Below are 22809 nucleotides of genomic sequence, written 5' to 3' on the forward strand. Positions count from 1 at the left end.
CGTACAGACAATGGGAGTTATATATATTTTTATTGTGTATAGGTTATCAGAGGTAAGTATGTTTATCTTTAACTTCGACATTAAATGTAAGACATTTGCTACAACTGCACACAAATAAAAGGGAAATTAAGAATTAAAATCTATTTTAATTTTAAAAGAGTTCTATAATTTTTACGTTTTTTTTAAACTCAACATAACTTTACTCATATAGGTAACCAAGTACATTTGTGAAGGTCAGCAAGATAGATGTTGAATTGATTCTCAATATAGCAGGCCGTTCCGTCTCTGCATCTTCTACCGCATTTACTATGAAGAGTGTTCACAGGTGATGTTCGGATTAATACCTCCAGCTGAGTTTCATCATCCGTCGTTCCACAGCTGAGCGTTTTCTAAAGCAGTTTTTGCCGCGCACCACCACTATGAGCAACCAGTTGCCCACTGAAGTATTTCCAAAACAATTCGACTTAGAGCCCTTCAAGAAGGAGCGTACCAATTCTTAAAAGACCGGCAACGTACATGTGCACCGACCAAAGACACCGACATAAAGACCAAAATAAACTATGCAGCAGATAAATATTTTATTATATTGATACATAGTGCTCACATATTCACTAATGTTTCAACTATGGATTTTACATTATTTTTTATACAAAATGATATAATTAACATACGTTGATTATACACACGTACATATATAAGTTGATTTCTAAAAAAAAAAGAAGAAAAAAGTGCGTGCGCGCAAAGTACATATGTCAGAACTGAAACTTCTTTCCCCAGAGTCTGGAAATGCAGCTGGGAGACTCAGTCGTGTTACCTCTTTATACTGGAGCAATTTATATCCTAGCACTAGGGTCGTTTAAATATACATCAATTTTCAATACCTTAATTTGAATATTAACGCGTATTTATTGAAAAGAAATGCTCACATAATTGACGGAAGATTTTAAAATTTGTGTATGTGATTTAAACGGTTAATGTAGAACAGAGACAAAGTACAGACAAAGGTTGAAGTGGAGGTGATGAGGTCGTCCCTTTCAATGATAATTAAAAAATAGCGCCTGATCTGAAATACACGCAATCCCGCAATTTGTATAGGTTCATTTCTATGTACGTACAGAGACTGTGACACAAAAAAAGACGGTATTTGTCGGAGGTTAAATAATAATAAAACTCAGATAGTATGGCTGAGTGTACTGTAACTAATCAACTAATAAGTAGTTTATAATAAATAAAAAGGTTCCATATTAATTAATATAACAACGAATACTCATAAATCGATGTCATTTAATTTTATAATCCTGAAAGAATTCTCGAGCAACACGTTACGTCACGGGCCTAACGAGAAGTTTGAGAAGGACAAAACCATTTTAGTGAATTAATGTTAGTGCTAAACACTACAAAAGAACAGAGTGTTATCCCTAAGAGGCTGTAAGTGTTATTAGACACTATATCCTATCCTATTTTAAATTACATATTAGTTTAGTGTTAGGCTAGACCGTAATGTTAAATTGTGTATTTTTGCAGGGACAATGTATCTATATGTATAAAAATTAATTCTTGTTTCCCTTGGTCACGGCATCACGAATACTTTAGAATACTTTTGTTACGGTAGCAATTTTTTTTTTCAGTGCATAGCGCCTTTACAATTCAAATTTTTTTCATGTATGTATGGCGTTTGACATAACATTGACAGAATGCGTGCATGATAAATATCGTTTATAACAAATGCTTCGACGGGAGTTATTATTTTGATAAAATATATAAAAAATAATTACAGTCAGTAATTGTGGTATTAATCTTGAAACTCCATGTATTTCATATGGCCAGCTATATGTCGGAATACCAACAATACACGCCAGAAAAAGCAAACAAAGAATGTTGTTTGTCATAAAGCATTTTTTTAACTAAAAATATAGTAATTTGAAATCATATTATTTGCGCTAATAAAAAATGAAATATTATTTTCATGAATGATCAATTAGCATATACATACATTATATATATGTATGAAACATATATATAATGTATGTATATGTACATATATCACTCCTAATCTTCATGTCTCGCGATAAGATTTTTTGTAATGGGGTTTTGACGAATTCTGGCCTTAACATCATTAACAGCCTTTGTTTTCCCCGACATATTCTGGTCTTCGGCAGAAGAAGTGTTGATGTATCTGTTGATAGTACGATATACAAACATACGGTTGATACCAAGCTTTCGAAGTGTCTGGAATATGACGGTTTCAAACCCACATTGTGCAAGATTATCACTGCAAGTCTATTTTGTTTAACACCCCATTCAATATTGTAATTTGATAATGATTAGGAAAGAATATGTGAAATAGCGCAAAATCGAAAGAAGTTTTTAAAATAATATATAAACCTGTTCCAAATTAAAAAGTTGAAGAAAGAAAACTAAAAGTTTTTATATAACAGTATTTATGGCCAGACTTGTTATTCATGTAGACATAAAAATATGTATGAAGTGGTGAACTTGAATGAATGTCCATCATGAAAATCTATATATCGTAATCTGTTTTGGTAATAAAAATATTTCAGTATAGAAAAGAATATTCATAGAAGTAATTAAAACTTAAAACAAGTTATAATTAATTAATTGTTGTCTTGGTCATGTCATGAATCTGACTCAGTCACAACGCGGCCTCAAAGCCGTAAACACACGACAAGAATAATTACAATAAAGTTGCATTTTGCATGCATTCCTTTCTGTTTTAATAATGTTATTGCTGTGTATGTTCGTCTTGTTTATTTGTTATTCATCTGGACAATATGAAGGTATGTTAAGTAATTTTACAGCTAGAGGAGTGTTAATTACATTTTAATAACTTCAAAAGTGTTGTGAACCCTGAGGTAGCGTGTTCAAATCTTGACTGTGCAGCTATAGATTCTTAAACAGGTACAGAACGGTTAAGGAAAACAACGTAAGGAGGAATCTAATATATTACCTACTTGAAAGTAGTATTTCTCATGGAAACAAAAGCAAGGAAAATTATAAAAAATACAATCCTATTGGTTAGAGACTGCACCGTTTCTTTGTTTACGCCAAGTGGGTCAAACGTCTACTACTTTTGGGTGTAATATCAGTTTCCTCACGAAGTTTTCCACCACCATTATGATTTCCACACGCAAGTGATTAACGAGCAGTGTTGGCCTAGTGGCTTCCGCTACGGAAATGCTACAGAATTTGTATGACGCATTTAGCATTCGTTTGATATGTGAAGGAAATCTTGAGCGTCTGTCCAGTAAGGCAGGCTGATCATCCTATTAGATTAACAAATCTCATGAAGCACATACAGAAATCTGAGCCCCAGACCTAAAAAAACATTAAATCAAATCTTCAACGGTCCGTTTCACAAAGCATTTTCTTTTGCGAACCAGCGAACTGTGCGGACTCCCGATGCGGGTCTACCCATAGACATACGATCTCCAACTAGTATTCTTTTTTGGGCGTCCCACAGGTTCGTTTGTATTATATTGTCGTCATATTATATAAAAGAAAATATAGTTTTTGAAGCCGTCTCAGAGGAATCGCGAGAATTTTCCGTTTGAATAACGAAAAGTTCAGACTTGCTTCGCAATGTTATATATAGCTTCTTGTTTTGCAGGTGACTTCTGCTACCAGAATGGTGTCCAAGGAGTTTGCACTATTTTGGACAACTGCCAACCAGCTATAGATGACATTAGACGAAGACGTCAACCACAGGTTAATAATACCTCCTTGAAACATTCATCCTTACAAAATATACTAGTATCAATTATTTTTAAGTAACTCTTATAGGCCTTCTCGAACTGGCTTAATCTTTATCCTGAGCATTTTCCTCCCAATCTTCCTAGCTTAACCAACTTAAGCCCGTCAACTTTCATAAGGGCGATTATTCTTTTCCCTGGTAGCCTTTTCCAACTCTGCCATCATCTGCCATTGATCATGCGATCGGAGTTCCTCATTTCGTTAAGTTTTCTTTTCTTTTCTATTTCTGTTCTTTAGGACGAGAGGCGGAAACTATTATTTGCTTTAAACATCTGAATTTATTGTGACGAATCTTTCCAAAGTCACGCCATACACCATTTCTCACTTTCTCATTCCTATTTCTCTCTTACTAAGTGAGTATTATCAACAAATTTCCCGTCTCACTCTGTCTAATTATATGTCTAAACGGTCATTAGATATATGTTTTATTAACTAACAAAGTTAAAGACCTAACTGAAAATATACATGTGCTCAGAGGAGTGGTTGGGACTATTAATTGCAGTTGATTTTCAACATCAGACGTCAAGGAAGAATATGAAATTCCATCCTATCATCTCGCATCACCTCGACGTCCGTTGTTCCACAACTGAGCGTTTTTTAAGGCAGTTTTTCCCCTCAGCATCACTGGAACCAGCTGCCCATTGAAGTTTTACCGAACCGACTTAGACTTTTTAAGAGCGTACCAATTCTCAAAAGGCTTGCGTAAAGCTCTTCCGAGCCTTCTGGCAATATTAGAATAACAAGGCAAGATAACATTAGGGGTTGCAACGCTGGATTAACAAAAAAATAACTCGACTAATTGAAGAGATCGTAATCTAAGTGAACCTTATGTTAGCGGACATATAATTATTAAAGTATATATGTCCCAGTAAAGTGGTTAAATCAGAGAGTCAATTTAATCTCTAGACAGTTAGTTAAATGTCTAATGTTGCATAACTCATTATCAAATGAATATTAATAATAATGTTTTACTGAAATATTCATTAATAGAATATATTTCCTACTAATAAGTCGATTACTAAAAACTCTAGTAGGAAGATCTTTGAATGTTTTAAATAAATTATAAACTACATGTTTGTTGTTTGATGTTTCAATACAATACCAAAATTTCACAAAGTCACTAATAAATTATCCGTAATGGTTTTAACCTTATCCAATGACATGTTCGTGTAACGCATTTAAAAGTATCATTTACTTGATAATCTAATTGTCGTGATATTTGTCCTCAAGTGAGTCACTTGAGTCTCTCAGAGACTTTTGAATGATTAAGGAAATACCATGAGCTCATACGTACGTTTCGTTTTACACAAAACACTAAAATCCCCTAGTTTAATGGAGTCGCATTGGTTTCTAAGAACATAGATTTTGTTCCCTTTGAAATGACTCCTGGGACGCGGGGTTCAAATGCACAGCTAATTGAAGATTAAAGTTGGCGCTTGGTAGATAGTACTGGTGACTCCAGAGCTGGTGGTTTCCTTAACGAATAAATATCGCAATACAGCGAGATGCTGCCACTGTTATGGTACACTGCCACAGGGACTAAACTTGTTAAATTTGTTTTAATTTTCTATTTATTAATGCTTAATTATCATTATTACTATGTGGGTAATATTGTGAAAATTTCACTTTATTGATAAAGGTTGGCTGTTAACAACTTGAAATGCCGGGTATGTTGCGCTAGTCTAAACGAATACAGCCCGTCTTTTGTCTTGAATTATGCCCATCATTATAAGCTGTAACTGACGCAAAACGTATCCGAAATGTGAAAATATCTGTATTTTAACATTCTAGACACGTATATTTTTGTAATTTAACAAAACTGCAACGTTCTTGCAAGCCCCTTGCCCTGATAAAATACTTTTAATCTTAATCTGGATACCTAAATACAGGGAAACTTCTGGATTCAACATCAAATGTTACCAAACGTGACCTGTATAACTTCAAACTTGTAAAAAGGAATCTCTAGGAAGGAAATTTATGGAATCGCGCTGTTGGCCTTAAGGGCCTTTACAGCTCAGCTCGGGCTGTTTTGGCGAGCGTAGCTCGGCCAGAATGGCGTTTTATACCGCGGCTAGCGCAAGGGCGTCTCCTGTGAGACTCGAACCTCGGCTTGGGCCGTCGCGGGGTGGTCAATCGCCTGAAGGGAAGGACGGAAGCTCACTGGAGTGAGCGAAGTGCGAAGTAAAGGTCCTCGCCTTCCCCGGTGAAGGCGGTTTTTTACCCTAATCTGTGAATTTCTATTTTTATTATTATTGGCCGCGCGGGCGGCTTTTAATTTATCGTTTGCTACGGTAATTGGATCATCCGGATCCGTTAGTATGTGTCGGGGCCTCCTACGAGCCTTTTTTGTCGGGAAGGGGTAATAGTTGATGCTATTACGCACCAGCGGATTGGGATGGTGTTTAGCCTTGTCAAAGTGGCGTGTGGACGCCAACTTCATCCATTGGGCTATGGTAGGGAGCTCCAGGTCATGGTGGAGCTCGACGTTTCTCACATAGAAGGGCGCACCGGTCGCGATTCTCATGAATCGAGACTGAAGCAGGGGTCGCCCGTTAGCATGTGTCACAACTTCTTTTATAATCACAACTCCCTCCTCCGATCGACCATCCCACTCCGGGAAGACGGTCGAGTCAATTCGTAAACAACCGTACGAGTCTAATGAATAACTATTGCACATGCGCACTTGTAGCAAGATTCTTAAGAATATGTTTCATAAAAATGTTTAGAATTTAAGTAAATCAATATTAGAAGCTAACAATAGTGTCAAAACATAGAACACAGAACACAGAAACACAAAGACTGTTAATGAATACAACTGAGCGTTTCATAAGGAAGTTTATGCCACACACCAGCCCTATGTGAAACCAGCTGCCCACTGAAGTACTATAACCATATCGACTCCCTCAGTCGATATGGTTATAGTACTTCTTCAAGAGCGTACCTTAAAAGGCGTTGGCGAGCATTTTGGCAATGTGAGTGTCTTTTTGCGGTTTGGCTAAACATCGGATGGCACTCCTTCCAGTTTACCACGTTTACTGTTGTGGACTCTGGCATGACCAGCGCTGTAGAACACGTCTGTTCCACCAGGGCCAGTTGCAACCACGGCACACACATGTACGTTATTCTTTTGAAAAACTTTTTTTTTTGTTATTTTTCTTCTTTGATTATTATTATTATTTTGTGTTTCTGTGTGTGTGTTTCGTGAGGCCAGATTGTAATAAATACGCACTCTCTTGCGTGTCGTTCCCACGAGAAAGTGCGTGATCCTATTTCACCATGCCTCCTGCTGATGTCATGGGGAACATGGTTTTATGGTTGCAGCTCCTTACAAACGTTGTAATACAACAAAAAAACCTGGCGATTACAAAGAGGGGCGGAGAGTTTATTGCCAGTTCTTCTCTTCCTACGCCCTTGATTTGAGAACTGGCAGTAAATGTACAATTAGAAGCATTTATGTATATTTTTTTTATTGACGCTCATAAGTGTACATTGTGTTACCTATATGAATTAATGATTTTTGACTTTGACTCTTTTTTTTAACTGTTTTGTTAGAAAAAAGAATGACATTGAATGTTTGCATCGACTTAAGATGCGCGCATTGCTATTTGAAAGTTGAAGTATTTTCGCGACCTCTTCAACATTAAGCGTTATATTTCAGACAATTTACATAAAAATGTAATAAATTGTACAGTTAAAACTTCCTCAAGAATTTATTAATGAAAACCGTATACGATTCCGTTAGCTTTGTGTCCAAATAAACGGAGATTTTAATATATGTTATATTTATAGGAGAATATGGGCAGAGACTCACCTGATGTCATATACATAACTGATTTAGGTGATATCCTTGAACACTCTCAAAGATTTAAAAATTGGTATATTGGTTCAGAAATGCTTCAGTGGGCAGTTGATTCCACAAAGATCAGCAAAAACAAATGCAATCAGTACATTAATGTAAAAATAGAAGATGTGATAAAATCGTTTATTAGCTTTTATCATTAAAACATATAAGGTTATGTAAAGTATATCTTGAAAGCGGTTTAAGTGGTTCGGTACATTTACGTAAATTATCCTCATTTTTCGAGGGCAATGGCCCCTTGGAGGCAATAAGTTTTTATGTTATAAAAATATTACCCTTTTTGCTTCTACATCTTTAAGAAGAGCTTATTTACTACACACACATACAACATTAATGAAATATAGATATTCTAAATAACTATAAATAAATTTTATTTTACGTATTCTGTGTTGATGCAACTTTGTATTGGTTTTTACAAATTCCCAAGCGAAATTAAAGAATTATCACTGAATAAATTCAAAGCTCTTGTGAAACGTAAATAAATCAATAAAGCTTTTTATAAATTTGACGAATATTTAAATGATCGTAATCCTTGGAATTGATTTGCCAGATCAAACAATTTGTGTGACTTAAAACTTGGCGATTAAAAAGAGTGGCGGAGAGTTTCTTGCCAGTTCTTCTTGCCCGCTCTACGACATCAACTTGCGAACTGGTAGTAAATGTAAATTTAGAATCAATTTAGCATCTTTTCTGTTGAGGTTCATAAGTGTGTTTACCGATATGAATAAAGTTATTTTGTGTTTGAACATTTAGGTCGAAATTTATAATATATGTATAGTATATCCTTTAATTATCTAAAAATATCCGCGTTATTTGACGACATTTCGTTTCAACGTGTCAAGTGAAATGTGGCAGTTCATCACGATTTCCTTGTACAAAGGTTGGCGATTCAAAAGGGCAGCGGCCATTTTGTCTACATAGTTATTATTATCATGGTTAAATCAATTTAGATCTGTTTTTACACACATTCTTGAACATAACTTTGTTGTAAATTATTAAAACAAAACTTCCCGAGGCTGCCGCGCTTGACCGAACAGTCTCCGTCTAATTAGTTAAGCCAACTGTTGAACATTGTAGCGCCGTCTCATGACGTAAAGACCTGAACCATCTACAGGCCTATGTCCAGCAGAGGTTGTCAACGATATTAACAGGACATATACAAGATCTCGACATCACACTGCTGGAGGATTTCGATAAAAGGAGGAACACCTTCCGTCCTCCCAGCTGAACTAAAATGGTATCTGAAGTTTGCATGCTTGGGCTTAGTGGCTAGACGCGACCCCCTGAGCTCGTATGTCCACCTGTCCCAGGATTTCCAACTACGTGCGGAATTGATTATTTCTCGGTAAAGGAAAAACACCTTATTTATTGAAACAATGCATCAGTCTGTCGTGGTTTGAATGTGGTTTTAATAGCATTATTTATACAAAACTCGGGGAAGTTTCTTCAGATGGATATTAGTGAATCACTTTTAAAATTACATTTGTAATTTTTTTACTCAGTTCAATACGCTACAGATACCAAAAACTAGCGAAATGACTACATTCGGTATGATAACGTCATACCACTTTCAGAAGACTAGGTCCCTTAAATACTTCACTTACCCTTGAGCTTCCGTCCTGCTCTTCAGGCGATTGACCACCCCGTGACGACCCAAACCAAGGTCCGAGTCTAGCAGAAGATTCCCTTGTGCTAGTCGTGGAAAAAAGTCAATTACAACCAGGCCACGCTAACTAAAATAGCCTGAGCTGATCTGACAAGGCTCTGGAACAACAGCAAGATTCCATTAAAAAAACTCACTTTCTTCTGGCCACTCAGTGTTAGACTAGTTTGTTAGATCAACTCACTGCAATAACCGATGTCTAGAACAGTTTCTAAACGTTATTTTATTTGGGCCGAAGACTTCATTCAACGAAGATTTTATGTTTCTGTTCAAATTCAAATTCAAAATGTCTGTTACGTTAAGTAATACATTTCTTCTAGCGAAAATATATTGAAGTTAGGTATTGTTTTATTAAGAAAACACCTTTTAAACGGATTGAAGCTACGTATTATTTTTATAAACTTATAATTATTAAATTAAATTTTTTCCGACGTTTCGCGTGCTTTACAGCGTGCGTGGTCACCGTGTAAAGCCATGTGAACAAAAGACAGTACTAGGTATTGTTATACTTTAAAGTATTATTGGTAGTAATACTATAATATTACTACTATTACCCTTAGGATAAATCTCTCAGGTTAATCAACAACAGCAGTATTTGTTAATGTATTAGGGCAGGAGGCTCACCTGACGTTAAATATACCAGAAGGTGTGCAAGTGCGTTGCTGTCCTTTTAAGAAATTGATTCGGAAGTACTTCAATGGGCACCTGTTCCACATAGTTGTGGTTACATAAATAAAAAGTGTTAAATAAATAACATTTAACATAACATTTAAAACAATAAATAAGATTACAGTTGAGAAGGTATTGGGAGACTGGTTTCCAAGCTGGATTACAGGTTTAAGAACCTGTGTTATGGAGATGGAAAATATAATTTCTTGTGATTTTTTTACAAATTTTACTATAACCTTCATTTACCTTAGTCCTTCCATCTACCCGCAAAACTAATGTAATTAAACGAAAGTATCAAAATAAAGATGAATTTTGTCTGTTTCAGATATGTAGTTTTATTGGCATGAACACAATAGTGTGTTGTGTTGATAAACGTCAACCTGTCGCCACAACCACTAGAAGGTAGGTGAAATTAATTTTTCGAACCCTATACAATCTAATGGCGAACTGTACACAATTCTGACAGGAACTTAACACACAGAACATTATAGATAACAAAAGTTTCTTCTCTCAAAATACTAAATGTCAAATAGTACGACAGTTATCCAATTTGTTTGTCTTTTGAATCTTAGGTAGAAGCGTAACTATACCACCTGGGGCTCTAGGCAATTTCTTTTGATGGGGGATGTTTATGTCCTACTAATACCACAATATTGGGGAAGTTCAGTCGAAGGGTATTTAAGGCTCAAAAGAAATGTATTAGAAAAAATTGTGGAGCAAACTATCTTGATAGTTGCGTACCTTTATTTAAAAAGCTCAAAATTGTATGTCTTCCCTGTATTTATATTTTAGAAATATCCTTATTCGTGCACAGAAACTTCGAATGTAGAAGTCGAAGTAAGAAGTAGACATGGGGAGAAATTGGCTGTGACAAAAATCAATCTGAAACTCTTTAGGAAAAACCCCTTTTGTATGGCTATTGAGGTTTACAATAATTTACCAAAAGAATTAAAATATCTTCCGACTAGAGTCTTTAAAAATCGACTTTTAGAAAAAAAACCTATTATTCAATAAATGATTATTTGCGTGAAACACTGTAGTTGATATAAATTTAATAACATTTGATATGATATATACGATACTATATAAGAATTGACCAATTCATATGACTAATAATGTAAAATGTAAAACTTCTTTAAAGACCATTGCGCGCGCCATTGTATGGCACCTTTTTGTACCATATTCTTGCAATAAATTATTATTATTATTAAAGAGAGGGAATGGTCTGTAGCCCCTACACAAGCCCAATGCGTATTGCATTCATCCATAGATCATAACATCTCAATGCATTCAACATCTATTCGCTAGCTTTTCAGTGCAGAAAACGTGAGGAAACCTTCATACAATGAAAAAAATAAAAAAATTTTTGAGCTCGCGGCCTCTTGGGTCGGGGACTCGTGGCATATTGCCAGCTCTGCCGCCCAATCTTACGCCACTGATCTTAGGGCTAACGAAAAAACATATTTTTTTAACACAACTAGCGCCATCTATGTGACGGCCCACGAACTTTTCAGACTCCATGATGCCTGTACGTTCTAATTGAGAGAACTATGTAACATTTGCATACAAAAACGTTGGGTCTTTTATATTTTATGAGGTAATCACGGCCTTTGTGCAACGCATTAGTAATGAACAAAGCTCACTGTATTCATCACTGTATTCTTCCGAAGATCAGTTCTCTTTATTCCAAATTTGGAAACCTTTTCAGCAACGTTTACGACAAGAGAGGCCCTACAAGAATTTTTAATATTTTTGATATGTTTCATTGTGTTCGCCACACCCAATTGATTATCATCAAGATTATTCAACTATATACAGTGCGTAGCATTCCGTCAGTTTCCGATTACGGAATGTTTCATCCCAGAAAATAAGCTTTTATTTTTAATATTTCCTAATTACAAAGACAATAAATATGACATACAAAACGTCTCGCATTTAACCCGTTCCGATCAAAAGTATAGTTAACCGAATATCTTTGGTAAACTAATTTGTAAGTCCAGTTCATATTAATACAAATCTAAAACTTTACATTTCCGAGACTTCCGAGGGAAAAAGGAAGATATGTTACGAATTTAATGAAATTAACTGTCATTAAAATATAAAAAATGTCGATAATTAATACAAATTATAATTTTCTTTTTAAATTTATTTCTTCGATATTTACATTAATTCAACGTTATCACAAATAAATAAATAAATAAAATCATTTATTTCAGACCATTAAAAGTCCATAAATTGTTAGTAGACTCATAACTATGTTAGCAAAATTATTAAAACATTTAATTCAAAAATCTCCGTTGATTCGAAGCACCAGGTACATAGGCATGTATATGAACCCAGTGTCTCAAAACAGCACATTCGGGTTTATTAGCTATAACCATTAGGATACTGTTAGTACTCGCATGAACCTCACGCATCAGTGAGGCTGTCCGTTTGCGGATGATTGATGAAGAGTCATCCACATGTGCATCTGCAAACATACCCGACGCGCTACAGTACCGCGAGAGCCCCAACAACATCCTGAAAGCGTTATTATATTGCACCCGGAGAGCATTGTATATCCAACCCACAGGGCACATGTATAAAAGGACTGGCAAAACGCCTTGAACAAGGTTACCTTAAACTGTGCGGTGCAACGATAGAACCTGCAAAATAAAGCATTATGATAAGTGAAATATGCAATATTAGTTCGTGTTTCAACATTATCTAAATGTATCAGTTCTACGCTCGCTTCATGTCTTTTTGCTTCATGCTACGTTTGTCCTTTCTCACTCTCTCTCAATCCCTCTCTCCCTTTTCTTCGACAAAAACGCTACACATCATCGTGTCACGTTTCATCCGTAAAAAATATAGCCTTAAGCGCTTAAAGAAGTTCCACTTTAAAGAGTTGATGTCATTTATACAGTTGCGATCTTAAAATCATCATTTACAGACAATTTTTAGATGAAATAAAGTTACAGTTATATTAATATAAATACATAGTTTAATAATGTAATGTTTTGTCAAAAGTTTAAACTCTAAAAACTTAATATTAATGTCATAATTACACCTTTAAATATTATATTAAACTATAAAATAGAGATTCGTTAACTGTTCGTTTTGTGTATTAGGTAACTCCATATATAACTGGTGATATTTGTATTTTCCAGGCCTTTGACAACATCTACAGCGTATGTTCCGCTAGTATATGATTATAAGGAGACGGACGAACTTTCGGAGGGTTTTTGTGAGAATTTGGGGTCTAATATGACCGCCACTAAGACGGGACAGAAAGCCTGGGACAGTGAGTATACGAGATTTAATAAAACAAAATCGATGATATGTGTCATACACAGGCCGATCACTTGTCAAAGAGACGGATGCAATCTAAGCCCAAGAAATTATTATTATATCTATTAAAAATTAAGCGCTCAACGACGAGGTACGCCGCTCTCTTGGCTCTGTCAATGTTCCAGCCATTTTGGAACCATCAGGTATCGCTAGGGAATTTTTTTATCCCTTGAAGGATGGGACGGGCTTTGGTATGGGATCCTACTTGTGTGGACACATTAACCCCATCTCATCTCCCTCGGACAAGTATAAAACTTGGCACAGGCGCAAATTTAGTTAAATGGGCACCTGGTAGATAGTACGCCTGACTCCAGAGCTGGTGAAACGCACCGTAATGTGTTCTGTATCCAATAGTAAAACGTTTTGTGACCACCCCCAGTGACTCTTTATAACTACAAGTTACCATTATGTGGTGTAAAGTTGAAAATAATATTATCAATAACGCGTAATTCAATCATCGCCCCGCATCGTAACGTTTTACAAAAGGACAGACACAACAATGCGTTACGTAATACTTGAACGCTCCCTAAACTACTTCACCGATTTCAATCACACCTGTGCAGTTTGATCTAACTTAAAAGATAGGAGAGCTTACTTTTATATAATTCTACTGTACGTCTGTCACTGAACTCATCTTAAACGGTTGGAACGATTTAAATGATTTTTTATACGCGTTTGGATGCCCTGGATGCAGATGGAGCTGCAGTCGATACTGTCATACTTTGTTCAATATCCTAATCGAATTCGAAATATCATGCAAGACAATGTCTGTTTAATTTATCGGAATGGACAATTTGTGTGTTGGAAATGTATTTATCTTTTCCAATATAATGACATACTTATTTTATTGCTTATTACGGGTTGAACCCCTCGGCCCATGAGTCTCTACTCCAAAGGGAATAAAGTCAAAGTTGAAGGAAATTCGCTTATATTTGAGCCGTCTATTATTTATTTAAAAATTATTAATTGCATATCAGCTAGGTTTAATTAAATAACGACTTCTAATCACTGTGAAAGGAAGAATTAAATTTTATTATTGCTTTTTCCAGAATGTATAGAATACCAGCAAACTTTAGTTTACCCCTGCGAACGCGGGGTGGCGCTGACTGGCGAAATGGCGAGAGTCAGCAAATGCAGGCACCACGTGACCGACTTAATCATTGGAGGAGTGCAGGCTGGAGAAGACGAATTTCCGCATATGGTAACTTCATCGTTCTCTGTTCATCTTAATTAGGGATGCAGGCAACGAACTAGATCAATAAAGATGTGGATATAGCACGAAATGTTTTGGCAATTAATAATAATATATATTTATTTGTTTACGAACTTATAAATACAAAAAATATGTTTTCCATCAACCATAGAGTCGAATTATTTACGCCTAGCCGAATTGTTTGAGCAACCTTGCAATCTTAAGTATTTGCTATTATTATTCCTACATAATTATGTTTTCATATATTAATCACGGATGCTTGACCATGACTTCTTCTAGAGTCTCGTCAGTTGTGTGCTATTGTGTCTGTATTTAAGTAAATAGTAAAAGTGAAAAGTATTACAGTGAAGTCACTGTAATACTTTTTGTAAGTGTTTAGTTATATTTGTTATTGTTTTGTTTTTTTTTTGTTTTTTTAGTGATATACAAAGTTGACGCATTGGAGCTTATTTTGTTTTAATTTTTAGGTACTTCTAGGCTTTGGCGAGACACCGGACACGGCTCAATGGGTCTGTGGCGGCACGCTCATGAGTGATCGGTTCATTCTCACAGCGGGACACTGCACCTTCAGTCGTAACAAGTGAGTCTAATACACTATAACCATACAATTGAAACAGCATTACACACTTGAGAAAAACACACATTTTTCATCACATTTACATAGAAATACGAATTCATACTGAATGGCCAACTGTAAGTGACTCTGTATTGTAAATTGGATGTAATTTCTTAGGTTTATTTGCTTCGAAATACTACAGTGAACATTTATTACTACGATTATACTAAAGATGAAATACATATATGTCGGAGAAACACCTTTCCCAGTGACGTCAGCAACAGTGGTTGCAGATTTGGTGGGCGTCATGAGGGTACAAAACACGACGATTGTAGTTTTCACAATATTTTATTTACACTGATGATACACTGATATTTTATGGTAGTTATTAATAATAAATTATAAGTTTTAAGACCGAGCAGTGAGTTCAATGCACCAATCTAGCGACCAAAACTCAGGGATCCAACTCGATCCGTCTCCACTTCAAAAAGGCCCCGTAACAACCAACGGACTGGGCTATATATAGATGGCGCTTCGACCCCACTCGAGCAAAATGCTTTGCTCTCATTGGTCGTTTGTTTAATAACGATTACAATCTTATAAATTAGAAAAACGTAACTAATTTTAACTAAAATCACTAATTTGTTAATAGAAATATGTTTTAGGTTTTATAATATCGTAAAATCGCGTATTAAGTTAAATTAAGATTAATGCAACGTGTTTAAATGATAAAGAGAATTTAACGTGTTATTGTACAATCAACAAGCAACTCGTTGAATGGCTTCCTCCGACATATATATAAAAATAGAAAAATAAAATATGTTTGTTATGGAACATAAGACACAAATACCACTATAACTATATTAGTTGTCCCTATATCATTCGAACAGCCACCAAACCCGTTCACATACATAGGTTCGGAAAACGTAGTGTAATTTAATAGTAACTTTGTACAACACTCAGTTGTTATAATATGATTTTGAGAGCCGTTGTCTATAAGACGCAAACTATGCGGGTTACGCATATCAAAAGTACATACGCGGGCAGTACCAAGACAAACCTTTGACGGTTGTGATATCAAAGTATTGGCTTCATTCAGCAATGAACATAGAGAATGTTGTTAGGTTCGTCTAAGGAGCCAGATGCGACACGCGGAGAACTATCGACTAGCAATGACGCTGCGACTCAATGGCTCGAGCTTTCGATCGGAGTCCATTGATAACAGGTGCGAACGGTTTCGCCTGTTTTTCAAATAAACTGGGATTTGACGAAATGCAGCAATGTATTGGGCGTATTGGATTTGCACGTTTTACAACTTTCAACAGAATTACAATTCGTAGTTTTTTGATCTACGCTTCAACATTTTACGCAATAATTCCGTTTTTTAATGATATTGAATCGTTCTTTTGCATTTAATTTTAAAAAATCTGAACAGCTGTATTACATAAAGGATATTTTGAATTAGTTTGATCAGAATTTTCAGAATCTTTAAAAAAATCTATAAGAATTCTCAAATGAAATAATTGTTTCGTTGTCTAAATAAACAAAAATTCCAATTTATTAGGTATTTCTAGTTTTTCAAAAGCTGCGGTTGATGTAACAAAATTATCAAGAAAACTATTTAAACCGTATGTAGAAGACGTTGTTAATGTTTTAAAATATGTCGAGGACCAAAAAAGCTGTGTGGCCTGGGTTTCCGGAAGCTATATCCAGGATGCTCCCTTCCCTCGGTGAAATAATATGCGCTGGTTCAGCTGTCGCGTGTTAGTATAATAAAAAAAGGAATCCAATAATCGATGAGACTAAAACTAGCGCTTACTATCAACGGTGGCGTATCTCACTAAAACACTGGATCCTTCAAGGATGGATAAAAAAAAAATTAAATGCTATTCGGTATGCGGTATATATAACTATATTGCGCCATTACGCTGGGACACCACCTACCATCTCCGGTTCGTGTGTCAAAGTCAAATAGACAATTGTCATCCTTCTTTGATTGACACCGATTGTAGCGCGAACAATAAACATATCATGTATATAATCGAGTTAGTATTTATAAACAAGCTCCTTCGAAACGACGTAACTAATTTTAATTATGATATAATGTGTTACTTCAAAACAACGGAAACGCATATTACAAAGTTGTATTTAAAGTCATAAATACACGTTTTCAGCGGTCCAGTAAAATACGCCTTGCTTGGCGTTTTAAGGCGGAAGCACCAAATTGACAAGAGGAGTTTGTACGGCATTCAGCGTGTCGTCAAACACCCGAATTACGACCCGCCGAGACGCTACAACGACATCGCCTTGCTTGAGACAGACAGACCGTAAGTTTACAATGCATATATAAAGATATAACTTCGGCTCAGCAACCATTTCTTTTTTTATAAAACGTGGTCAAATGTGCGGTCTATTCTTGAAGGACCCTCGAAGAATATGAAGTCGAATTGTTTCGAAAATATTTAATTAGTCAGCTGCTTCCACATAAACACAACTACTAAACAATAAATATGTTAATAAGAAGTCCATAACCGAACCGTATGAAATAAAAAAATATATAATGTTTAAGGAACTTTATTTACATGAGAAACTTAATGTTATGTATATACGAGCTACTCGTCCCGTTCACTCTGACATGCATTGTCAATGCCCTCTTGAATCTGTCAAACACGCCAATATTGCGAATTTTAGATGGCAACTGATTAAACGGTTACACAGCCTCACACCCAATCGACCTCTTCAAATAATTTGTGCTTTGTACGCGGCTTCGGCAAGATATGCAAAATCGCTCGACGAGTGTTGCGTGTGGTTGTGTCCTTGATCTTGTTAAATGATAAGCCACTATGGAGAGGGCCTTTTTTAATTAAGTTTAGTTTAAGTTTAATTAAGTGCTACATTAAGTTGTTTAATCGTCATAATTTTGGTACCTTGGTAAATTTTATTAGTCTGTGTTAAAAAATAGAGATTTTATTCATTTACTTTGTAGTGTTTGTAAGTTTGTTTATGTTTTTAAATTATGTTTTTGCATGCTAAACAATTATAAATTAAATGACGTACGGATTGAAGTATACATTTTGATATTGACCAAAATCTGCCTATAAGTGATTTCAGTTTGACAATTATATGTGAAACATGAATTTTCCACTTTAAATATATTCTAAGACCCAGATATTTCTCCCATTTTGTTTTAGTTATTTCAACGTCTTGAACTTTTAGCGGTTAGATAGGAATGATTTAATTTTTTGCCCTGAATATTACATAAGATGTTTTTGAGATATTAATGGTTAAGAGATTCTGTTGAGACCAACAAGTTAGAGCATTTGGATCTGATTGAGCTTGAGCAACCATAGTCTTCATATTTAAACCAAGCAATTAAAGAATCACCAACATTAATCTAAAATAATACAAACAGAAATGTAAAATAAACTAAAACACGGATTCACGCGATGCAATACAGAAGAATTGAGCAGGATATGATATGGTTAAGAAATGTTTATCTAGAAGGGTTTGAAAGATGTTAGGGAGGTAGCAAAACTTATAGAGACACACTTCTGGAGCAGATTATTCCACAACTTAATGACGGAGTACCTAAAAGAATTGCGTGAGAAGGACGTATCAAATGTGTATAAGTATTGTTGTCATACTCCTAATCTACGTTAGTAATTTTCATTAGTTTCTTTGTGTTTCGCAGTATAGATCACTAAAGGCCTCCTGAACTTTCCATTTGGATCTGTTCTTAACTTCCTCCAACCATTTTTCCCTACAAACCTCAACTGCGCCAGTCCATCACTTTCGAGGTCTTCCCAGGCTCGCATTGGATTTGAGTTTTTATCGTGAGTTGTTTTATAACCTTTTTCCAGGATAGCTCTTGGCCAATCCGCCGTCCCAGCTTGTCTAGACATCGGTGCACCTGCTGATTATGAGAAATCTCTTGCGACTGGATGGGGTGCGACCGAGAACAGAGGGGTTTCATCTGATGTACTGCAGAAGGTAATTTCATGTCGACTTAAGGGCTATCAAAAGCCTGCAACACTTATTTTTTATGTAATAGGAGGCAAACGGGCAGGAGACTCATCTGATGTTAAGTGATACACTCACATTGCCAGAAGACTCGCAAGTGCGATGCCGGCCTTTCAAAAATTTGGCAACATATCTTCCTATCAGTGTCAGGTGAAGTCTGAAAACGCCACCGAGCGCGAGCCTTCTGGCAATGTGCAGTTATGCCTTTCAGATGACTGCGACTGTTAGGCACTTTTAATTACTGATAGTTTTGCCCCTGATCCCAGAAAAAATACGGGATGTATAGGCACAGTCAGGTGACAAACGGATCTATCAGTTTAATGACAGTGCATCCTCCATTTTGTCCATTCCAATGTCCTCTGATAGAAAATCTTTTCTTTTTAGTTTGTTTATTAGTTGAATGTCAAGAAGCTGTAATGGCTGGAGCCTCTAGCAAACATCTTGTGAACCAAAATAGAGATTAATACGAGTGACGGAGGGTATCTTGTCAGTTCTCGTAAAAAGAGAAGAAGTAGAAAGTTGAACTGACTGTAAATTTAAATACAGAGGCGATTGCTTTTACGCAGATATTCCTAAAAATAATTTGCAAGAATATATAATAGTAGTATTTCAAGTCATTATCAATCATATCATGACATTAGTAAGATATATTATTATTATTACATTATCGACTTTATATTCATTATAACGTTTCACTTAAATGATCAAACATTGTAAATTATGTAGATTTTTATAATGGAGAGTAGGAGATCTTTGAAGAAGTGTTTCAATACAATTCTAGATGAATGATTGGCTTATTAACTTATAACCAATTTCTCCCCTTTTGACTGACTTAAAAGTATGTCTGTTTTTGTGAACAAATAAGGACATTTCTAGAATATAATACGGGAGAGAGATAAAATGTCTTCCTCCTTCTGCTTCTTAAACAAAGACAGTTTGCTCCAATAAATGTAACACAATTTACACTTATGAACGTCAAAAAATGAAATACCTTTGAAATTCTTTTAATTTTACATTTACTGCCAATTCTCAAATCAAGGGCGTAGAACGGAAAAGAAAAACTGGCAATAAACCCTCCGCCACTATTTTTAATCCCCAAGTTAATGTTTTACACAACGTTTTTAAGGAGCTGCAACCATTACACCATGTTCCACATGACATCTCAAGTAACTAATAACAAAGATTTGTCAAAGATCCTCTATCAGCAGGAGGCATGGTGGAATAGAAGCACGCACTTACATTCTGCTGCAGTGCCCTAATACATTTGATGAAATACCAAACCTAAAAACCAGATTGCTTCAAAATGAACATTACTAAAAGATAATTGGTTAATTATTACAAAGAGCTAGCTAAAACTGTGTGATGATTTTCAGGTGATCCTGCATAGGTTTTCGACGGACGAGTGTTCAAAGATGTTCGGCCCAGATCGACTCATGAAACGTGGTTTCGACCCGCGAACCCAAATTTGTTACGGGGACAAAGAAAAGTCGAAAGACACCTGTCAGGTACATTTTACTTTTAACCAAGATTTATCGAGAGGGGATTTATAAAATATGGCGAGAGGGCCGATGGCTGACCATGCATGATACTCGGGAACGGGTGCTATTTGTGGTGACTGGTCGTAGTTGAATTCGTGAATGCGGTGATGTTAGTTACTTCGACTATGTATTTTGCGTGTTGTTCCCAACTTTGTTTTTAATCGTTATATATATCGTAAATCGTAAATAAATCGTAAATTTAGAGTCGTTGTGATATCAAACCGAATGCAACAGAAAAAGAGAGAGACACAAATTCATAAGATTTAACGTGGAAGAAAATGAGATAGGAAGCATTATACCGTGTATAAACATTAAATTAGTGTGTATTTGATCATTTTCTGAATTAAAAAAACATAGATGTGCAAAAAATTAAATAGGAAAGTATAGTAAGTAGTTCAATTATAAAATTAGATAATATTAATCAATTTTATTTCATATATCATTATTATAGAAACTTTTTGAAATGAAAACTCCTTACTACACTTAAAACTTTATACTCTGTATAATACTTTCTATCTCATTTTCTCTCACGTTAAATGTTATGAATTGATGTGTCGGTCTCTTTTTACTGTCACTTTTTCGTTTTATCGACTTTCAAACTTTCATTATTTTAGTTTTAATTTAAACAGTGATAGTAATATGTAGTCTGTTAGTGGAAGTATGCGTATAAAGGGATTTTAATTAATTTATCTTGTAGAACCTAAAGTTTATGTTTACTAGTTGAATAATGAATGTAATTTTGCAAAGAAATAGTAGATCGTCCTTCTTACTGTTAACGGAAGGCTTACTACTTTATTATAGAGATTCCTTTGCCTAATAGTAATTTTATCAAAACTATTATTATTTTATTAAATACTAGCTGACCTGACATGTCCTGTCTTAACTATGAATATTGATTTGGAATTGGTTTAATTAACTGAAAATGCTTTATTCTATAGAACATTCTTATACTCTCTCATCTTATTTTTTTCTTTGATAAGAACCTTCTCCTGACAATAACAAACACAACAAAAAAAGAATTAGCGAAATCAGTCCAGCCGTTCGCGCGTGATGCCGTCACCGAGGAAAATAGGGATTCATTTATACTTATAAATTGTCTCTTCTGTTAAATACCACTGGCATTACGAATCCAGGCTAATTTCGGAAGAAAATTTTACATACGATAGTGTCCAATAACTATTTACACTCTCTACTATGGGGACTTTGTTCTTGTGTTACAAACGTCACATATTTAATATTTAACAATACCTTAACTTCTTTAGTATTAAATCTTTTCAATAGGCCCCAAGTTGTCAGGTGTCAAGTTGATTAGCCTCGACATTTACGTAACCACTTTAAGTATTCTATAAATTTGACAATTGCAGGGTGACAGCGGAGGGCCCCTTCAAATAAAACATCGGCAGATCAGCTGTATGTACACTATTATTGGGATAACGTCTTTTGGCCGAGCCTGTGGAGTCATAGGCCAACCTGGGATTTATACCAGAGTTGCTGAATATGTGCCCTGGATAGAGAGTGTCGTCTGGCCATAGTGTGAACAAGAAATTGAAAAGAAAAATTGTGAAGATTATTTAGGAGAAATTATTTTAATAGAAGTTGTCAATTGTCAAATCCAATAATGCTAAGTGATTCTGTGAGACTTATATAAATATAGGATTAAAATTATACCCCTTTTATTGACTGTGATCTCGATTTTTGTATGTACCATTTAATTTTTAATATACAAATATTTTTATAATCTAAAATATATTTTATCTATAATACTTTAGGTGTTCATCTGAGTGAAATATACGACATACAGACCGACAAAGTATATATTTATTCGTTATTTTATAGCCACAAATAAGTTTAAAAAAATATTAAATTATTCGAGTTTAGTTAGTTAGTTTCGAAATTGAATTCGGTAGGCCTAAGAATATAACGTCGTAAACAATTTTATATTAATAAAAATATAATTTGGGCGTTAAAAATACATTTATCCCATATTTTCCACTCTTTTAACTGCAATATAACCATATTGTTTGTTTCGACGTAACCATAGAGAAGCTATAGCGTTGTGGAGACGAATTTCAACATCAACTATGTTAAATGTATGATTTTTGTAATGAAGGTCACGATAACGCATGCGCAGGTAGAAGTATCGATAGTGTGGGTGGTGGGTGCGCATTCCTACTGTCAGGTACATTTATT

The 22809-nt window shown here is 35.2% G+C and overlaps 1 protein-coding gene across 1 annotated transcript; it reads left to right on the forward strand.

Annotated features, from left to right (window-relative positions):
- Positions 1-2660: 2660 nt before the first annotated feature.
- LOC123717957 (serine protease snake-like) lies at positions 2661-22292 on the forward strand. Its single transcript, XM_045674243.1, has 10 exons — positions 2661-2798; positions 3629-3726; positions 10288-10364; positions 13112-13245; positions 14342-14493; positions 14973-15085; positions 17236-17388; positions 18922-19051; positions 20455-20586; positions 21984-22292. Exons 1-10 carry the CDS (start codon positions 2741-2743, stop codon positions 22149-22151), a joined length of 1215 nt encoding a protein of 404 aa, XP_045530199.1. The 5' UTR covers positions 2661-2740; the 3' UTR covers positions 22152-22292.
- The last annotated feature ends 517 nt before the right edge of the window (positions 22293-22809 follow it).

This window comes from Pieris brassicae, chromosome 14 (assembly GCF_905147105.1).
Source record: "Pieris brassicae chromosome 14, ilPieBrab1.1, whole genome shotgun sequence".
NCBI classification, from domain to species: Eukaryota; Metazoa; Arthropoda; class Insecta; order Lepidoptera; family Pieridae; genus Pieris; species Pieris brassicae.

Coding starts and splice junctions, on each gene's coding strand:
- LOC123717957 (XM_045674243.1), top strand. CDS start 2,741: ATGTTATTGCTGTGTATGTTCGTCTTGTTTATTTGTTATTCATCTGGA. Junction 2,799..3,628: donor TTCATCTGGACAATATGAAG/GTATGTTAAGTA, acceptor CTTGTTTTGCAG/GTGACTTCTGCTACCAGAAT. Junction 13,246..14,341: donor GGGACAGAAAGCCTGGGACA/GTGAGTATACGA, acceptor TGCTTTTTCCAG/AATGTATAGAATACCAGCAA.